General features: G+C 60.8%; 3 protein-coding genes across 4 annotated transcripts; 2 read left to right on the top strand and 1 right to left on the bottom strand.

The window, feature by feature from the left end:
• Nucleotides 1-55: 55 nt before the first annotated feature.
• On the bottom strand, nucleotides 56-4,349 carry HTRA2 (HtrA serine peptidase 2). The gene is made up of 9 exons (XM_053402325.1): nucleotides 4,077-4,349; nucleotides 3,748-3,926; nucleotides 3,051-3,255; nucleotides 2,451-2,645; nucleotides 2,185-2,217; nucleotides 1,512-1,620; nucleotides 1,255-1,324; nucleotides 914-1,009; nucleotides 56-739 (listed from the first exon to the last, which is right to left on the bottom strand). The coding sequence occupies exons 1-9, from the start codon at nucleotides 4,347-4,349 to the stop codon at nucleotides 574-576; spliced, it is 1,326 nt and encodes a 441-aa protein (XP_053258300.1). The 3' UTR covers nucleotides 56-573.
• On the top strand, nucleotides 4,348-8,886 carry AUP1 (AUP1 lipid droplet regulating VLDL assembly factor). Its single transcript, XM_053402324.1, has 11 exons — nucleotides 4,348-4,397; nucleotides 4,480-4,789; nucleotides 5,969-6,156; nucleotides 6,339-6,411; nucleotides 6,599-6,672; nucleotides 6,898-6,964; nucleotides 7,160-7,268; nucleotides 7,533-7,673; nucleotides 8,021-8,166; nucleotides 8,291-8,379; nucleotides 8,534-8,886. Exons 1-11 carry the CDS (start codon nucleotides 4,348-4,350, stop codon nucleotides 8,580-8,582), a joined length of 1,296 nt encoding a protein of 431 aa, XP_053258299.1. The 3' UTR covers nucleotides 8,583-8,886.
• Nucleotides 8,887-11,200: 2,314 nt separating this feature from the next.
• On the top strand, nucleotides 11,201-14,360 carry LOC128421019 (BCL2/adenovirus E1B 19 kDa protein-interacting protein 3-like). 2 transcript variants are annotated; one of them, XM_053403219.1, is made up of 6 exons: nucleotides 11,201-11,337; nucleotides 11,501-11,627; nucleotides 12,912-12,963; nucleotides 13,239-13,312; nucleotides 13,424-13,564; nucleotides 14,044-14,360. In XM_053403219.1, exons 1-6 carry the CDS (start codon nucleotides 11,307-11,309, stop codon nucleotides 14,090-14,092), a joined length of 474 nt encoding a protein of 157 aa, XP_053259194.1. In that variant the 5' UTR covers nucleotides 11,201-11,306; the 3' UTR covers nucleotides 14,093-14,360. The 2 variants fall into 2 exon arrangements, with proteins under 2 accessions (XP_053259194.1, XP_053259195.1); XM_053403220.1 differs by lacking the exon at nucleotides 13,424-13,564.
• The last annotated feature ends 2,635 nt before the right edge of the window (nucleotides 14,361-16,995 follow it).

The raw sequence follows: 16,995 nt of genomic DNA, 5'->3' as shown, positions 1-16,995 counted from the left end.
TCCCCCCCCCAGCCTTGCAGTGGCAAGACTCTCCTTAAAGATTCCTGCTTCACTGCAGCACCAGTTGGGAGCAGAGAAGGGGCTGCAGGTTGGGCCCTGCTCGGCTTGTGCCACATGATTCTGAGTTGGGGGGGAATAGCAAAAGGGACCACCTTGCTGCCAATTCCCCCCCAGAGGGATGGCCACGTGCCCCATGGCTTGGCCTCTTGGCCCCTTTTAAAAGAGCTGGGCAAGGGGCAAACCAGAGCCCGCAGCTGGCCTGGCCTTCAATGACCATTTGAGCAGCAGTGCGACAAAGGAGGATGACCCCTGCTCTCCAGAAAATGTGGGCCTGGACAGGTCAATAGCCAATGGGGAAAGGGAAAAAGGAAAGCACTGCCACGTCAGAGAGAGCCCCCGGCTGACATCACGCAACCACGGAGGAGCGAGACCCACTGAACTGCCACCCGACACCCGCTGGGCCCCCCTCCTTCTGTGGGGACAGAGGGCAGGATCAGTCCTCTCCAGGCTCAAGGCAAAGTCCGTCTTCCTGCCCAGACCCCCAAACGCAGCGGCCACAACCCCCACCCACCCCTACTCTGTGACTTCGGGGACAATGTTCATCAGCAGCACCTCGTAGCCGCGCCGGACCAGCAGCGTGAGCGTCTTCTGGCTCCGCACGGCCTCGTAGATGTCCTCTGCCCGCCGGGACGCCTGGCCGTTGATCTCCATGACCACGTCCCCCGCCTTGAGCCCCGCCCTGCGGTGAGAGCAGAGTACGGGGTGAGGGCAGAGAGACAGGCCAGACAGAGACTCCTTGCTCTGCCCCCCAGCCAGGGGGAAATGGGAACCCAAAGCCTGGAATTCTAGGGTGGGGAGGGACCTCAGGGGTCATCTAGTCCAACCCCCATCAGGTGGGCAGTGTCGCACTTACTGATGTGCCGGAGAGCCAATGATGACCTTGTGGATGAGGACCCCGTAGGAGACGTCGGGGAAGGCAGGATCCCTTATCTTCAACTCAGACAGGATACTGGAGTGGGAGAGGGAGCCACAAGGTTAGGATTCCAGCAGGCTGGGGGGGGAGGAGGGGGAGAGAAGGCTCTGTGCAGACACCCAAGGAAGTGGGGCACTGCTTTCCTGGGGGCAGCAGAGAAGACCCTCTGCCCCAGCAGCTTAGGAGGAACCAGGGCCCACTCTGGAGCAACCGGCCCAAGGCGGGGAGACCTGCGCTGCCGCCCCCCTTGGGCCTGGAAGGATCTGGCGCTGAGCACCTACCTGGGCGTCAAGGTCAACATCATCACCCCAATGTAGCGCCTCTTGCCATCTGTGCTGCCAAACCAGGAGTCTGGGGAGGGGGAGAGGTTGTCATTGACCCTGGGAGGAAGGAGACCCCTCCATGCTTGAAGCCAGCCCAGCCTAAGAGAGACTTGAGGCTGCCAGGAGGAACATCCCTGGGTTGTGGGGGCTCAGGTAGCCTCACCATAGAGGCCAACCCCACCTCTCTCCCCTATGGAAGGGGGGCAGATCCTCACCCTTGCGCTTCTCCTCCTGCTCCAGGAAGGCTCTCAGTCGGTCGGAGGGGATGGCGAAGGAGATCCCAGGGGTCACCTTCATGGTGTTCACCCCAATCACCTCGCCGTCCTAGGAGGCAGGGAGAGGAGCCCCAGGGCAGCCACTTCAGGTTGGCTTTCGGGGGCGGGGGAGAAAAGCTTTGCTCAAACCCTCCTAACACTCCTAGCCAACCAAGATGAACATTGGGCACTGATAGAAGGAAATCCCTCTTTATCCAATGCATAGTTAAACTGTGGAACTCCCTCCCACAGGAAGCAGGGGTGGCCGCCAGCCTAAATGGCTTCAGAGGATGGGACTGCGTGGAGGAGAAGGCTGTGGGGTCGTCCCCCCCGAGACAGCCCCGCTTCTGAATGCCAGTTGCTGGAAACCGCAGGAGGACAGAGTTGCTCCTGGGCCCAGATCCTGCTTGCAGGGATCCCTTGGTGGCCTCTGGTCAGCCACTGTGAGAACAGGATGTGGGACCAAATGCCCCCCCGGCCTGATCCAGCAGCAGCAGGCTCTTAGGAGCCAAGCCCCCTGTGCCACCTGGGAAATGAAGGGCCTGTTCCCCGCCTAGTCAACAAGCAAAGATCCCCACCCTGTGCAAGCAGAAGCCCCCATTCCCAGGAAATATGCAGAGGACGAGAGACTTACCAAGTTGAGGAGGGGTCCCCCGGAGTTTCCAAACTGCAGAGCGGAAAACCGAACAGGAAGTCACTTGGAGTGACCCAGAGCTGCCCCTGGTGCCTCTGGGCACCCCCTCCCTGGCCACAAGGGACAGGAGGGAGGCCCAAGAATCACCCAGCCCCCCCCCCACATGGCAGAGGCAGCACCTGCACCACTGAGGGGACAGGCCAACAAAAAGCCCCCACCACCACGTTGGCCCCACCCCCCCGGCTCCCATGCCCAGCGGGCCTTACGTCAATAGCTGCGTCCGTCTGGATGTACTCCATGTCTGAAGCTGCCAAGCCCAGCTCCCGGCCCCCTCGCTGGGCAGAGCTGACGATGCCCGAGGTGATGGTGTTCTGCAGGGCAAAGGGGCTGCCCATGGCCACCACAAACTCCCCCTGGCGCACATCAGAGGAGCGGCCCAGGGGCAGTGTGGGCAGCGGGCGCTGGGGGGGAGGGGGAGGAGGAAAGAGACAGGTGTCAGTACCAGGACACAGCATGGGAGACCCCCCCCCCACATGCTGAGCTCTCCTTCTGGCCTCGTCTGGACTCCTCTCCCATGGGTGAGGGGCAGAAGCATGGCCCCACTTCTGGGGGTCAGGAAATCACCAGGAGACTGGCGTCAGCCCAGCTTGGGAGGGGGGAGGAGTTGGTGTTGGGCAGCTTAGATGGCCGCCTGAGGCTGGTTGCCCTGCATGCCCCCACCAAACCAGGAACTGCTCTTGGCTTCTGGCCCACCAATCTCAACTTTCCAACAGGGTCTAGGATGATGCCACCGCTGCCCCCTCCCTGCCCAGCTCACAGAGCCAAGGGGCACTGCTGCAAATCACCCACTGCCCCAGTGCACTCACCTTGGCATTGATCTTGATGGTGGCTATGTCGGCCACCTGGTCCACCTGCCTCACTACGGCGTCATAGAGCTCCCCGCTGGCCAGGCGCACCCGCACCCGCTTCCGGTTGGCCACCACGTGGGCGTTGGTGACTATCAGCCCATCCGCAGACACCACGAAGCCGGAGCCGTTGGAGATGGGCACCTCCCGGCCGGAAAATGGGTGCCTGTGGGAGGGAGGAGGGAAAGAGGGACATGGGGACCAGGCGAGGGGGACACACAGCCAGGCACACGTCAAGGACTCCAGCAGAGCCAGGATCAGGCCAGTGGGCCACCTAGAGGAGCCTCCTGTTCTCACAGTGGCCAACCAGGTGCCCTCATGGGAAAACGTAAGCAGGACAGGGCCTTCTGGGTGGTGGCTGCTGCCAGACCACTTGGAACTCCTTCCCTAGAGAAGCCGAACTGGCTGCCTGCTTGCTGTCCCTCTACTTTTGGAAATGCACTGCTTTGAATGGAAAAGCTGGCGGGGAGGTTTCTACGGTTGGGATCTTCCTACTCTCCTCCTTTTTGCATCTTAATTCTACCCGTTTCCCCGCTTCTCAACTCTTGCTTCCTCCCCGGATGCTTTGAGCGGTGCAGCCAAGCGCCCGAATGCCTCGAGGGGGGTCCCGTCTTGCCCCCCGTTGCCGCCCCTTTCCCGCTGGCCGGGCGCCCAGTACCTGCCCAGGATCTCGATGTAGACCAGCGCCGGCGCCGTCCGCTCCACCACGTCGGCGATGAAGTTGTAGGTGGCGCGCGGGGAGCCCGGCGGGGGCGGCGAGGGCGGCGGCGAGGGCACGGCGGCCAGCAGCCGAGGGAGGCCCGGCCAGAGGCAGCCCCGCCGCGCCCCGCCCTCGCCCTCGCCCCGGCCCCGCAGCAGCCACCAGCCCCCCACCACCGCCCCCGCCGCCCCCGCCCCCCAGCGCCACCCGCCAGGAGGAGGAGGGGGAGGAGGAGGAGGGCGCCTCTGGCCGCCGCCGCCCGGCCCCGCCGCCCAGGCGCCGCCGACCCCGCTCCGCAGCCCCGCCGCCGCCGCCGCCCAGCGCCGCGCCACCCGAGACGCCGCCGCCGCCGCCGCCGCCGCCATGCTGCTCGGGGCCGCCTCGCGGGGCACGCCGGGAAACGTAGTCCGGGGGGGGGGAGAGGGCGGAAGGGGCGGGGCGTCGGCGTCGGGCGCGGTGACGCGCTTCCCCCCGGAGCGGGCGCGACCAAGATGGCAGCGGCGGCCCGTCAGGCCCCGGCCGCGTCCCGCTGAGCGGCGCCTCCCGACCGCGGGCAGCATGGACGCCTCGGCCCCCGTGGCGCCCGACCGGCTCTTCGACGCGCACCGGTGAGGGGGCCTCCGGCGGGGGGGGGGGCGGGGGGGCGGGCCTCCCTCCTCCTCCCTCCTCCCCGCTCACCCTCGCGCCCGTCTCCTTCTCCGCCCGCAGGCTCCCCGGCGAGGGGCCGCGCGTGCTGCTCTCGCTGCTGCTCTACGCGCCGGTGGGGCTGGCGCTGCTGCTGCTGCGCCTCTTCCTGGGGCTGCACGTCTTCCTGGTCAGCTGCGCGCTCCCGGACAGCGCCCCGCGCCGCTTCATCGTGCGCGTGATGTGCTCGGTGCTGGGCGTGCTCGTGCGCCAGGGCGACCCCCGCCAGCGCAGCCTCCGCGCGCGCGTCTTCATCGCCAACCACGTCACCCACTTCGACCACAACGTCCTCAACCTGCTCACCTCCTGCAACGCGGTGAGCGGGGCGGGGGGCGGGGGGAGGAGGAGAGGCGAAGCCCCTGCCGGGCCGGGGAGCCGCGCCGGGGGCCGGAGGCCCAGCAAAGGCTTCTGCCCGAGGAAATGCGCCTTCCGGGAGGTGCAGAGGCTTCGGTCTGGCTTGCTCAGCCGCCTCCGGGCCTCACGCAATTTCTCCTCTTGCTTCAGAGAGATGCAGGTCTTGTTAGCGCAGCCTTTGGCAAGGTAAGAAGCACCCGCTGGATCAGGCCCGTGTTCTCCCGGGGGCCCACCAGATGCCCCAGCAGGATTTCGGCACAAGAGCCCTCACCCCTCCTCTGGTTTCTGCATCCAAAAGTGTTGTTGCATCCGACTGTGAAAGCAGAGCCCAGCCATTGTGGTTAGCACAATGCAGTTCTCTCATTCTCTTTAAAAACCATCCAGGCTGGTTGCCATCACTGGCTCCTGCGGGAGGGAGTTCCATAGTTTAACTATGCACTGCATGAAGAGCAACTTTATCTTCTTTGTCCTCATTTTTCCAACTCTCAGCCTTGAATGTCCACCTTTGGGATTTCACCTTAACGTAATAATCATTGCCTTTTGTGTGTATGCGTGATTGTACATGTATTCATGTACACAAGAACAGGCCTTTTCTGTGGTGGCTCCCCATTTGTGAAATGCTCTCTCTAGGATTGTTTGGTTGGAACCTTCATTATACACCTTTAGGCGCCAGGTGAAAATGCTCCTCTTCAACCGGGTCTTGGGCTGATTGACCTTTTAAATGTGTTGTGGAATGGGGGATTATTGGGTTGTCTTTGTTTTTATTGTTACTTTGTGATTTTTGTATTGTAACTATGTTGTGAACTGCTACAGATATAGGGCAGAATGGAATTTTAAGAAATAATAATAATAATGGATACAGTTTCATGCAGCACATAATTTAAACAATGGATTTAGCTCCCACCAGAGTTTGTGCTGGCCACCAACTTGGATGGCTTTAAAAGTGGATGAGACAGATTCACAGCAGAGGAGGGGGCTCTAGCCCTGATGGCTGCCCCCTGCCTCTGGGGCAGAAGGCAGCGCATGCCCCTGAATGCTCATGTCCTTGTGGTCCCTGGGGGCTGGCTTCCCCAGGGCTGCAGGTGCCCCATCCCCACCAGTGGAGAGCCAGGCAGGCCCTGACGGATTCTCTTCCCAACAGCCTGTGCTGAACGGCACCTCCGGCTTCATCTGCTGGTCCCGGGGCTTCCTGGAGGTGGGGGGTGCAGAGAGCCGAGCCGAGCTGCTGGAGTCCCTGAAGGCCTACTCCTCCCAGGGCAGCAACCCGCCCCTGCTGCTCTTCCCCGAGGAGACGACCACCAACGGCCGCGTGGGTCTCCTGCGCTTCAGGTGGGCAGAGCCTCTGGCGCCAGGCACCCAAGAAGATCCCCCGGGATCAGGCCAAGGGCCATCCAGCCCACAATCTGGTTCTGATTTTGGCCGACCAGGTGCCTCAGGGGGAAGCCAGCAAACAGCAGGGTGGGGGGAGTCTCCTGCTCGTTGCCCCACTGACTGCACCCTTCCCTCTCCAGCTCATGGCCGTTCTCCATCTTGGACAGCGTCCAGCCAGTGGCTCTGCAAGTCCAGAGGCCTTTTGTCGCTGTGGTGAGTGGGGGGGGCAGGGGGCTGTCTATTTGCTGCTGTTAAGCAGAACCCACAGGAACCTCCCGTCAGCAATGGGTGTTTGTGATGAGTGCTTCCTCCCCCATCCCAAGGGCCAGGGCTTGCACTTGCAGCAGCCCCCACCCCTCTTGGCTTTTTACTGTTTTCTTTCTCCCCTCTCTCCCCCAAGAGTGTGGCTGGCGCCTCCTGGGTGACGGAGCTGCTCTGGACGTTCTTTGTGCCCTTCACTGTTTATCAAGTAAGGTACTAACAGTCTCTGCTACTTCCTTGCATGGGGGAGGAGGGGGGCCTGGACGGAAGGAGAGGGGAGAGGCTCTCAGAGCGGAAGGGGAGGAAGCCTCTGCCCTTGAGCCCCTCTCTCTGCCTTTGCCAACGGGGGAAGTTTGGTCCTCGTTTTGGGGAGGGGGGAGGCAGGTCACCTGGGTAGCCTGGGGCTTGTCCTCCCCTCTTCCCTTCCATCCTCCCCAGGTGGCTTCCGCCCATCGCCAGGCTAGTTGAAGAAACCCGCGAGGAGTTTGCGCTGCGGGTTCAGGAGGTAGGAGCAGAGGCCTCGGGGGGGGGCGGCATGAAAGACTGACTGGCATGGCTGTGGTCTTGCATGTTCCTCAGCGGTGGGGTGGGGGGCGTGAGGCCCGTGCTGAGGTGCTGCCTCTGTCCGCTCAGGCTGTGTCAGAGCCTGGACTGGGGGGCTTCCCAGCTGAGCCCTGGCCTGCGTCTCTCCTCCCTGCAGCTCCTGGCCCTGGAGCTGGGTGTGGTGTCGACTCGACTTACTGCTGCTGACAAAGCCGAGCACCTGAAGCGATTGCGCCACAGCCCCTCAGCCCCCTACAGCCCCCCAGGTGAGTGGGGCGGAAGCGGTTTGTCTCCCCTGCCGCCATAGGTCTTCTTGCTGGCAGAGCTCCAAGCCCTGGGTGGCTCCTGCCTGGGCTCTGCCTGCTCCCAGCTCTCTCCTGGTGGGTGGCGAGGGTCTTGCCCACTCTGCTTAGCAGTGGCTGGCAGGGAGGGAGGGAGGATCCAGGCCACCATGGGGGCTGTGTCCTCCTGCCCCAGGCCTCTGTGCCTCAGCCGCCCCCTTTCCCCTTGCCTGCCTGCCTTCCTTTCAGCTCCAAGCCAGCCTTCGGGGAGCCAGGACCGAGCTTTCCCCAGTGTTGCCTCCGCAGAGGATGTGCGCTGGAGTGGCATGGCCCAGCGTGTCAAAGAAGTCCTGCCCCACGTGCCCCTGGCAGTCATCCGCAAGGATCTAGGTGCGTGGGGGGGGGGAGGCGAAAGCATTTGGGTAAGAGCTTGAGGGGGGATTCTCATACCCAGGAGGGTTGGGGGGGCAGCTTCCCCCCACTAGAAACACAGAATCTCTCATCGTGACGCTAGAAGGAGGTGGTCTGTTAGATATTTGAGGCCTAGTCATATATTTCCATTTAGTTTTTAATAAAAAGTTAGGTCTTGCACCAGAGTAACGTGTATCTGTCTAAGGCTTCCACCAGGACCCTAGTCCAGCCCCTGCAGTGCAGGCACCCCAACTGAAGCGCTCCTGAGAGAGGTCCACCCAGCCTCAGTCAGTTCTAAGTCTGGCCTCCTGCTCTCTCTCTTCCAGCTCGGACGAACTGTGTGGATGCGACCATTGCCAATCTGCTGGAGGGGCGGGTTCCCTTCATCCCCAGCGAGGCGGAGGCAGAGGATTCCTCGGCTGCCCCGTCCGTCTCTGGCGCTCACTACCTTGCCTCTGCTCCCCTGACCCCGGTATCCAACACTCCCCACCCCAAGGAGGAGGGAAGGAGCAGGCGCTGGGGGGCCATGTGGGGGGGCTGAAGAGGTGCTGGGGCTTCTCAAGGCTGAGCTCCTGCCCCCCCTCCTCTCTCTGCAGGCCCCCATGAAGCTCTTTGCCCGGTCCCCAGAGGTAAGGCACGTCTCCCTCCAGGAGCGGAAGCGGCTGCTGTACGACTACGCCAGGAGGTGAGGCCGGGACCCTTTCCCTGTCGCAGAAGGAGCAAGGGGTGGACCCTCCCCAGCAGTCTCTCTCTGACACCCCCCCACCCGTCTGCGCTTGCTCTGGCTGAGCAGCTGTGCGCCACCATGTGCTGATGAAAGGCTTCTCTTGCCTTCGCAGGAGATTCATGGAGAAGCATGGGATGACGCCGAAGGAGGGGAGCCACTGACCAGCTGGTGTTTTTCTTGAGGACTGCTGGCTTGATCAACTCTGGATCTTTGTGGAGGGTTGCTGCGGACACTGCCGCCCCGCTGGACCCGTGTGGGGTTGGCAGTGTGTCCGTGGCTGCCCCTGAGTGGTGTGCGCCCATCCCGCCTGACGTTTCCGCAGGGCAAGAGGGAGGCTCCCAGCCCCCACCCTGCCCGCTGCAAGGCCCGGACTCCACACAGCCGGGGCCACCAACGGCCTGCCTCAGAGTGCGGGTGGGAGGGGGCAAGCTTTCACTATCAAAATAAACGTTACTCTAATTCTCATCCTCTCGGACGCGCCTTCCTTCGCTGCTGTTGACTCTGCTTGAGAGGCAGCAGAAGCCCCGCCAAGGGAGACGCAACGGGTGCTTGTTCCGCCACTGCAGCTGCTGCTAGGACGGGCCGGGGGGGGGCAGGCTGCCTTCCTTCTGGCTCTGCCCTCTGTGCCCTGGCTCCGGAGGGGGTGGGCCCCCGAGTCACTCCGCTGGCGGGCTGAGCTGCCCCCTGCCTCCAGCCAGGTCCTCCTGTCCTGGCCCAGCCTGAGCCACACGAAGCTCCATCCCAAGTGCTTTTGAGTGGCTGGTTTTTGTGTCCTCGCCATCTTGAGTCTGGTTTCTGTTTCTGTGGGGTGAGAGTCTGCTTTAGCTTTGTGCGGTGGAGGGGCTGCTGGATAGTGGGATGGGGGGGTGATTGTAGTGTTGGGAGTGATTCTTGCATTGTGAGGGGTGGACTCGATGACCCATGGGCTCCCTTCCAATGCCTGACGGCCTTTTATAGCTGCTCTTCCCTTAGCAGGATGGCTGCTTCTTTCCTTTGGTCTCCTTGGGGCGGCAGCCTTGCCGCAAAATCCAGGCACAGCCAGAAGGCAGAGCAGGTGCCCCAAAGGGGACGCCTTTGGATCCTTGAGGAGGGCTGTGGGGCCAGCCCTTCTGCTCCCCCCAGAAAAGAAAGCCCAGCCACCTGCAGGCTGTTTTCCTCGAGAGGGATCCATTACAAGCACCCTGAGCCTTGAAAATCACATAGGAGTTGAAAGTGGGTGGTTGTCACTCTGTCCAATTGGCTGCCTGTGCTGCAGACAAAGGGAACCTTCCTGACCACTTGGGGAGGGTGGCAGTTCCTGGAGGGAACCGGGTTCCAGGGGGAGGTCTTAGGCGACCCTGAGGGGGCAAGGGGGGTGCTCCCCACACCTGCCAGAATCCAGTGGCTACGAGAGTGGCAGGAGGAACTCTGTATCCTTGCTGCCTGTATTCTGGGCATCCTTTCGATGAGCGCTTCCTGCACGGGGGGTGGGTGGGGTGGGCGCTAGACTAGATGTCCCTTGTGGGGGGGTCCCCTTCCAGGTCTCTGAATCAGTGGGGCAGCCTAAATTGTTCAGGTTTCCCCCGCCCCGCAGTCGTGGGCAGATGATGCTGCGAGGAGGAGAGGGGCGAGGAAGTCTGCCCGGGAGACGGGGGCGCGCGGCGCGCTCCGGAGGATGCTGGGCGGGGGGCGGGCAGCTGCTCCCTTCTGCTCGGCTCGCGGGGTCGGCCCAGGTCAGCCTCCTCCTCCCGGGCGGGAGATGCGTGCAGCTCGGCATGTCTGGCTGCGCCCCTCCCGGGCGCGCATTCATTCATGGAGCACGTAGCCGGCTACTCTTAAAGGGGCGACAGGAGCGGCCCGCAGTTGCCTTCCTCCGGCTCCCTCCCTCCTGGCTTCGGCGGCGCCCCGCTCGTTGAAATGCCGGCGGGCAGCGGGAGGCCGAAAGAAACAGAGCAGGACTAGGACTTCTCTTGATGCAGCCTGCAATAGCATTCGCCCCTTTTGCTGCTGCAACACACTGTAGACTCGCGTTCAGCCTGTGGTCCAGCAAGACCCCGAGATCCTTTTCACATGCCTGCTAGTAAGCCAGGTGTCCCCCGTCCTCAGGGCCGGATTGAGGTTTGATGTGGCCCTCAGCTCCTGAAGGTAATGGGGTCCTTTATGTGTCCAGCTGCCCGGTGTCAACAACAAATTGTTGCTGTTTTTTTGTGTTGAATGCAGTATATGCTATATGGTAACTTTGGGGGCCCCAAGAGAGTGGGACCCTAAGCTAGAGCTTGTTTAGCTTATACGTAAATCCGGCGCTGCCCGTCCTATATTTGGGCATCTGGTTCTTCCTGCCTAAGTGCAGAACCCAGCATTTGTCCCTGTTGAAATTCATTTTCTTAGCATGCGCCCAGTTCTCCAATCTGTTCCGGTCATTTTGAATTCTGATTCTGACTCGACGGTGTGATGTTCAGAAAGCCTTCCCCTTAGGATCCTAGAATTGCAGAGATGGAAGTCACCCAAGGGTCATCTAGTCCAACCCCTGGCAATGCAGGCATCCCTCCTGCGAGGGAGAGACTCCGCTGCTTCCGAGGAAGAACGGCTCTTCCTGTCGAAAGACAGAATTTCGTTCCTTATCCTTTGAATCCAGTGCAGCTGGAAATGAGCGGGCTCCGTCTTCCTGGGGCAGCAGCCCGTCCGATATTGGCACACGGAGCGGCGCCCCTTCCCCCGTCCCTTGCCGGATGGGGTCCCCACCCCTCCCCGGAGCAGGCTGGCGTCGCCCTTTTAAGGCGCGAGGGTGCCCGGCGCTTCTGTTTACAGAAGGGAGCCGGCTGGGCGTCACGTGGCCTCCAGCTGGCCGGCTGGCTAATGGGACGGGCACCTGCCTGGCACCGGGAGGGAGCCCAGGCAGCGGAGCGATGGAGGCGCCCCGGGAAGACGCCCTGCAGAGTGAGTGGCCCTGGGCGGGCGGGCAGGGGGAGGGAGGAGAAGCGCGCTCCCGCGCCGAGTCGCTTGCGGGGCCAGATTGGGGTAGGGGCTCTGGGACTCCCCTCCCCCCAGGCGGTGGGGGGATCCTCTAACTGCCCCTTCCTGCTGCCTGCCCGCTTCCTAGGCTCCTGGGTGGAGGTGCCCCCGCTTGACCTGGAGGAGCCCCCCACACCGGCCTGTGCGCCCCACCGCGACATGGAACGGATCCTCCTGGAGGCGCAGCTGGAGATGGAGCCGCCGCGGGCCGAGGGGTAGGTGGTCGTGGGCGGATGACTCTTTCGTGGGCAGCGGGGTCGGCGGAACTCCTTGCAACTGGCCGTGAGCGCAGCAGGCGAAAGGGAGGCTCTGCGGTGGACAAGCGGGCGGCGGCTGCTAGCTCCGAAGGGCCGGGAAGCGACGACACCGGGGGGCGGCGAGAGACCACGCTTGGACTGCCGGGGCTCGGGTGAGGGGACGGCAGATCAGCCCCTCGGAGCCAGACAGGCGCTACTGGGCATCCCTGGCTCTTCGCCCCTTCCTTAACCCCTGGTCAGGGCTGCGTACCCAGGGGGCGGCGCCCTGCCTGGCCTGGGGGTGGCCAGCTCTTCCTTCCAAGTCCTCCCGTGAGCCTGACTCGACTCCCCCCCCCAGGCTATGGGGCTGCATGTGGGGCTCCTTAGGCTTTCACTGGAGTTGGCATAACTGCGCTCCTATGCAAATTCCGGTCAGCTCCTTTTAATGCTAATTATTGCACAGATGTTCCCTCAGTACTCGCGGTTCTGTTCCCTTCCCTTTTGGGATGCTCTGAAACGTCAAAGTTTAGCCAAATCGCCTCTCTTGAGATTTGTATTTCTGAACTTCTCACTGAGAAAGTCTGGCTGATTTTCTTTGGGCTCCACCTTGCCACACGAACCCGAGGATGTGAACCCCACATCCTGCCATTATAAATGTACCAGAGCTGGAAGAATCATGGAATCACAGAATTGTAGAGTTAGAAGGGACTTCCAAGGCCCCTGAAATGCAGGAATCTCAACAACATGGCAGATGCCATCCAACCTCTGCTTTAAAATCTCCAGGGAGAGAGACGAGTCTGTTCCACTGTCAGACAGCTCAGAAAGTTCTTCCTGGGGTTTAGTCACAAGGAGCCTTTGTGGGCTCTGGTTTTTACAGCTGCTCCTCCAGAAAGACCGGCCTGGGAGTGGCCACCAGTCATGACACACAAAAGCCCCTGCAAGGATGACCTAGGCCTCTTCTGTGGGGTGACAACTCAGCTCCCTTCTCCTGTCTGAGGCAGGGCTCCATTGGCCAGCCTCTTCACCTGCCCAGGACAGGAGGCTCCTGCCTTCTGAAGGGCTCACCTGAGCATCCTCACGGGCTGTGGACAGGTCTTGCCTGGTAGAGATTTAGGTCCAGTGAGGGCATCAGCCTCTGAAGGGCTTCACAGCAGCTTCTGAGCATGCTCACAAACAGCATGGCAGAGAAATCTCTCTTGTGCATCAACACACATACAGCGAGAGCAATTTCTCACCAGCAGATTCCATTTCTTGTGTTTCCAGCTCCTTCCTTGCACTGAAGGCGCCTGGTGTGGAGGACCTGAGCCCAGGGCAGGTGAGTGTCAACGCTATGCTGAGGTGTGCAAAGGACCCACCTGGGCCATGGGCTTGTGGTCTTGTAGCCTCAGATTGAGAAGGCACCAACCAAACTGGGGTCTTGAAAGGTTTAATCTCAGGGGTCATTGTGTTGACCGACCCACGAAGCACCTTGAGTTCCGTAGACAGGTGTGTTCACACCCACCCACAAGACATGCCCAGATGGTTGCCCTGGTGATATGTCCCCCTCCACCCTTAAAAAAATATTATGGGATGCTGCACTTTCTCTTGCAGAGGGAAGACGCTGAAGGGTCTGTCCAGCTGGGGACCCTGCCCTGGTCGTGGCCCAGCCCCCCTGAGCACCAAAAGTAAGGATGGCTCTTCACTGCCTTTCCCCGGGGGTCATGGCTTCAGGCAGCCCCCCCCCAAGACTCTCACCCCACTGCCTGCTCCACTTTGGACTGTCTGTCTCTCTGCAGGGAGCTGGCCTGCCTGCCCCCTGCGTGTGCCCCCCTGCTCAGCCCAGTTCTACACAGGAGGAGGGGGTTGCGGGACCCCCAGCTGCTGCTTCTGGTCATCCCCTCTCTGCTGCTCAGCCACGTCTTGGCCTTCGGCCTTGGGTGAGTTGGGGGGGGAGGCAACAAAGCAGGCACAGTTTGCACCTCCAAACCTCTTGCCTGGACTCCTCTGTCACACACAGCAGTGGCCCATCAGCTGAGGAGAAATGGGATCATGGCAAAACATGGGGACGGGGGTTGATTTTTCTCTCCCTTTATGGGAACACCCTTAATTCTGCCCAGTGCAGCCAGCTCCCTATAGTGTCTGTCTCCTACCCCTCCCCTCCAAAACGTATTGAGACCTGCGGTGAAGTCTCTGAGCTCTGCTTCCCCGCTTCCCCACAGGCACCTGGCTGGCTGCTGCAGAAGCGGATGCTGGATTAGATGGGTCTCTTCTGGCCTGATCCAGCAGCCTCTTCTCATGTTCTTCTGCTGCTCAGAGCCTTCCCTTGCCTCTCCCACTTGCCTGGAGGAGCGTAGCAAGAGAGGGGACTGCTGGCCTTGCCTCTCCTGACCAAGCCCTTTTCCTCTCCTCTCTCCAGCATTTGTATTGGGAAGCGTCTGGCTGCCTCCCCAGCAAGCAGCCTGTGAGAAGCCGCGAGGGCCTCCTGGGACACCCACCCCACCCCAGCTCCCCTTTCTCCACGCGCCCCACCAAACTGTTGCACGGCCTCATCTTGCCCAAGACCACCTGAGAAGTGGTGCAGAGCCCAGCATCAAACCTGGTACCCTCACCCACCCACTTCCGTGTGCACAACCTTCCTGGCCTCTGCTGTGGGGCCCAGCCTTCATGGACTTAGCCCCAAAGCCCCCTCTCCACTTTCCCTGCTGCAGTGGGGCTGAGGGGAGTGGGTTGCTGGACTCCCTTCCCCCCCTCCTCTCCTGTGGGTCCTGCTAGCAGCTGGGAGTTAGAGCCTGGACACATCTGGAAGGCCACATCTGGAGGTTGCTCTACCCCCCCATGCCAATCCAAGGAGCTTCGGAAAGACAATCTGCAGCAAAGCATGGCAGCTGATCTACTGGAACATGCCGTTGCTTCATTCGAAATAAATCCTGTTTTTCAAAATCCTAAAAAAGTCTACTAGGCATTTATTTTTAATGTACGGGGGAGAGTAGTTGTGCTTTGGGTGTGGAGTGAGGGGCACGATGTCCTGGCAATGCCTTGGGGTAAGAAGCCCCCTCATATATGTTATTGGGGGAGCCCAAGGGACCTCAGACCCCAGGAGTTGGCTCCTGTGCACCCGTAGAAGCGTGGGCTGACTTGGATTGAGGCCTCCTCCGTCACTGGGGGAGCACCCCGTGTCGCTGGGGGGAGCTGCTGCTCTCAGCCTGGCTGGGGGCACCTCTCTTTTCTCCACTCCCTGGCCGGACCCCACACTGCTCTTACTTTTTCTATTTAGTTTTCAAAAGTTTACATACTCTAACATCTAATTTATCCAGTGTTTTCTGGAGGGACACTGGGGTACAATTTGAACTATAAAAATGTGATTTTCTTGAGTCAAAATGAGAGTATCCCTCAACATTTTTTATAGAAAAAAAGCACTGAATTTATTCACTGACTTCCCCTTCCATGATGTTCTCTATTTATCCTTTAACTTTTAACACTCCATATGGAGCCCACACTTCTCCTCGCCACCAGCAGAGGGTGCTGCAGTCCAGCATTTGGCCTTCTCCAGGCGCCTCCATGCTGGTCTGCAGGCCAAGGTTTCCTAGTCCTGACCTTGTTGCACAAGGCAGAACCGAGGGAAGGTTCCACTTGCCTCAGTGAGCCCAGCATAGCCCACTCTGACTGGCAGCTCCTCCTGTCCCGGGTCATGCTACTAGAGCTGCTTATCTGGACATGCATCCCTGGAAGCTGAAATCATAGCCAGAGATTTGGAACAGGCAGGAGAACGGACTTCACACAGCCCCTCAATAGACCTGTGGAACTCACTGCCACAAGAGGGAAAAGCCCACTGGGATGGCTTTAAATGAGGTTGTGGAAAAGAAGGCTAGTAATAGTGACTAGCTACAATGGCCGTATCCTGCTTCCAGAATCAGAGGTCTCTCAATACCAGTTGCTGGGAATCACAAGGAATCAGAGTTTGGCTCTTGAGCTTTGGTCCTGCTTGTGGACTTTTTCCCATTGGCTGGCCACTGGCCTCACCCAGCAGGCTCTTCCTGTGCTCTGATTACTGGGCACCCCACAGCACCTTCCATAGCCCCACCTCTAGGACTGCAGGGGTTGACGGCCTCCCTGCCAAGCAGCTCAGTCTCGTCCTCACTGGATCCCTCCATGGGGGGCAAAGGGGGCAGGCAGGACACAAGCTTCTTTTGCTGCTGCTGCTGCTGCTGCTGCTGCAGCCACTGACTGGGAAAGGCCCAGGCCCTTGAGATGCCCATCGGGATGCCAAGCCAGAGGTCAGGAGCCCACGGGGGCCGGGTTCCCTGCCAAGTCCAGGCCAAGCCAAGAGATCCAGCAGCCTCACTCTGTTGTGCAAGGAAGAAGTTGGAGGTTCGCGGTCACCCTGAGGGCCTTGTGGGTGCAGAAAGGGACCCTCCCTGATTAAGACTGGCCATGGCAGATGGGGGCAAGGGGGTTGCCCCCCCTTTAGTTCCTCGGGGCCACCAGAAAGTGTCTCCTCAACCAGGCACTTGCCTCTGGCCCACAGAAGGACTTGATCCTCTGGCCAATCAACATCACTGGGTGACGACACCCCCATTTTTTCTAGCAGATGAGACAGAAGGGGAGGAATCTCCCCACTCCAGCTACAATTTTAAAAACTGCTGGTTAGATTCCCATGTGATGTGGGTCTTTGATTTTACACACTTTGCATCAGTTGTGGCCCAAATATTTCAGTCCTTGAAACAATAAACCCAAATGTGGGGGTCACTTCCCCAACAGTCAGTATCTTATAATAAAGATCATTGGTTGAACTTTACTGGTGCCCCAATTCGGGTCCTGCAGTGCCCCCCCCCGCCAGGTGACTAGGAACAGCAGCGTAGCTAGTCCCTTGGGTGCCTGGGGTGGTTGCACGCCTTGCAGCTGGGGGCAGAACGAGCCGCCCATGGGGACGGGGCGAGCTAAGACAGGGCGCGCTGCACGGACCCTCTCCACAGCCTCCTCTCAGCTGTAGGGCGGCTGAGGCGGTGGGCAGACGCAAGCCCTCGAAAAAGCAGGCAGTCCGCCCGCTGCCTCGCCCTCAGGAGAGATGCGTGGCTCAGGCAGGCTGCAGGCCCCCCGGTGTGGCGCCCAGTGCCCCCCGCCTCACCCAGCTATCTGGGCTTCTGCAGTGGCGTAGGAAGGGGCGTGTGGTGGGTGCGGGAGTTATTTTTTGTCTTCCCCCTCAGTGATGACACCCGGGGCGGACCGCACCCCCTGCACCCCCCTTTCTAAGCCACAGACTAGGAAGTTACATTGCTGCCAGGGGTGGGGAGGGGCTTGTCCTGATTCTGGGATAAAGTAGCCCCCCCTCCCGCTTCCCTGAAGAAAGACTCTGAAGGAGAAGCAGTTT

The sequence above is a fragment of the Podarcis raffonei genome, chromosome 9, assembly GCF_027172205.1.
Source record: "Podarcis raffonei isolate rPodRaf1 chromosome 9, rPodRaf1.pri, whole genome shotgun sequence".
NCBI classification, from domain to species: domain Eukaryota; kingdom Metazoa; phylum Chordata; class Lepidosauria; order Squamata; family Lacertidae; genus Podarcis; species Podarcis raffonei.
The sequence above is the reverse complement of the archived record's forward strand: the minus strand, read 5'-3'. Positions and strand labels throughout refer to the sequence as shown.

What these genes read in the sequence shown, in the direction of transcription:
- AUP1 (XM_053402324.1), top strand. Translation starts at nt 4,348, where the DNA reads ATGGACGCCTCGGCCCCCGTGGCGCCCGACCGGCTCTTCGACGCGCAC. An exon ending in TGCTCACCTCCTGCAACGCG is followed by an intron (nt 4,790 to 5,968) that starts GTGAGCGGGGCG and finishes TCTTCCCAACAG; the next exon opens with CCTGTGCTGAACGGCACCTC. An exon ending in CTGTACGACTACGCCAGGAG is followed by an intron (nt 8,380 to 8,533) that starts GTGAGGCCGGGA and finishes TTGCCTTCGCAG; the next exon opens with GAGATTCATGGAGAAGCATG.
- HTRA2 (XM_053402325.1), bottom strand. Translation starts at nt 4,349, where the DNA reads ATGCTGCCCGCGGTCGGGAGGCGCCGCTCAGCGGGACGCGGCCGGGGC. An exon ending in CGGCGGGGCTGCGGAGCGGG is followed by an intron (nt 3,927 to 4,076) that starts GTCGGCGGCGCC and finishes GGCCGGGGCGAG; the next exon opens with GGCGAGGGCGGGGCGCGGCG. An exon ending in GCAGGAGGAGAAGCGCAAGG is followed by an intron (nt 1,325 to 1,511) that starts GTGAGGATCTGC and finishes CCCCCTCCCCAG; the next exon opens with ACTCCTGGTTTGGCAGCACA.
- LOC128421019 (XM_053403219.1), top strand. Translation starts at nt 11,307, where the DNA reads ATGGAGGCGCCCCGGGAAGACGCCCTGCAGA. An exon ending in CCGGGAAGACGCCCTGCAGA is followed by an intron (nt 11,338 to 11,500) that starts GTGAGTGGCCCT and finishes CCCGCTTCCTAG; the next exon opens with GCTCCTGGGTGGAGGTGCCC. An exon ending in AGCCCCCCTGAGCACCAAAA is followed by an intron (nt 13,313 to 13,423) that starts GTAAGGATGGCT and finishes GTCTCTCTGCAG; the next exon opens with GGAGCTGGCCTGCCTGCCCC.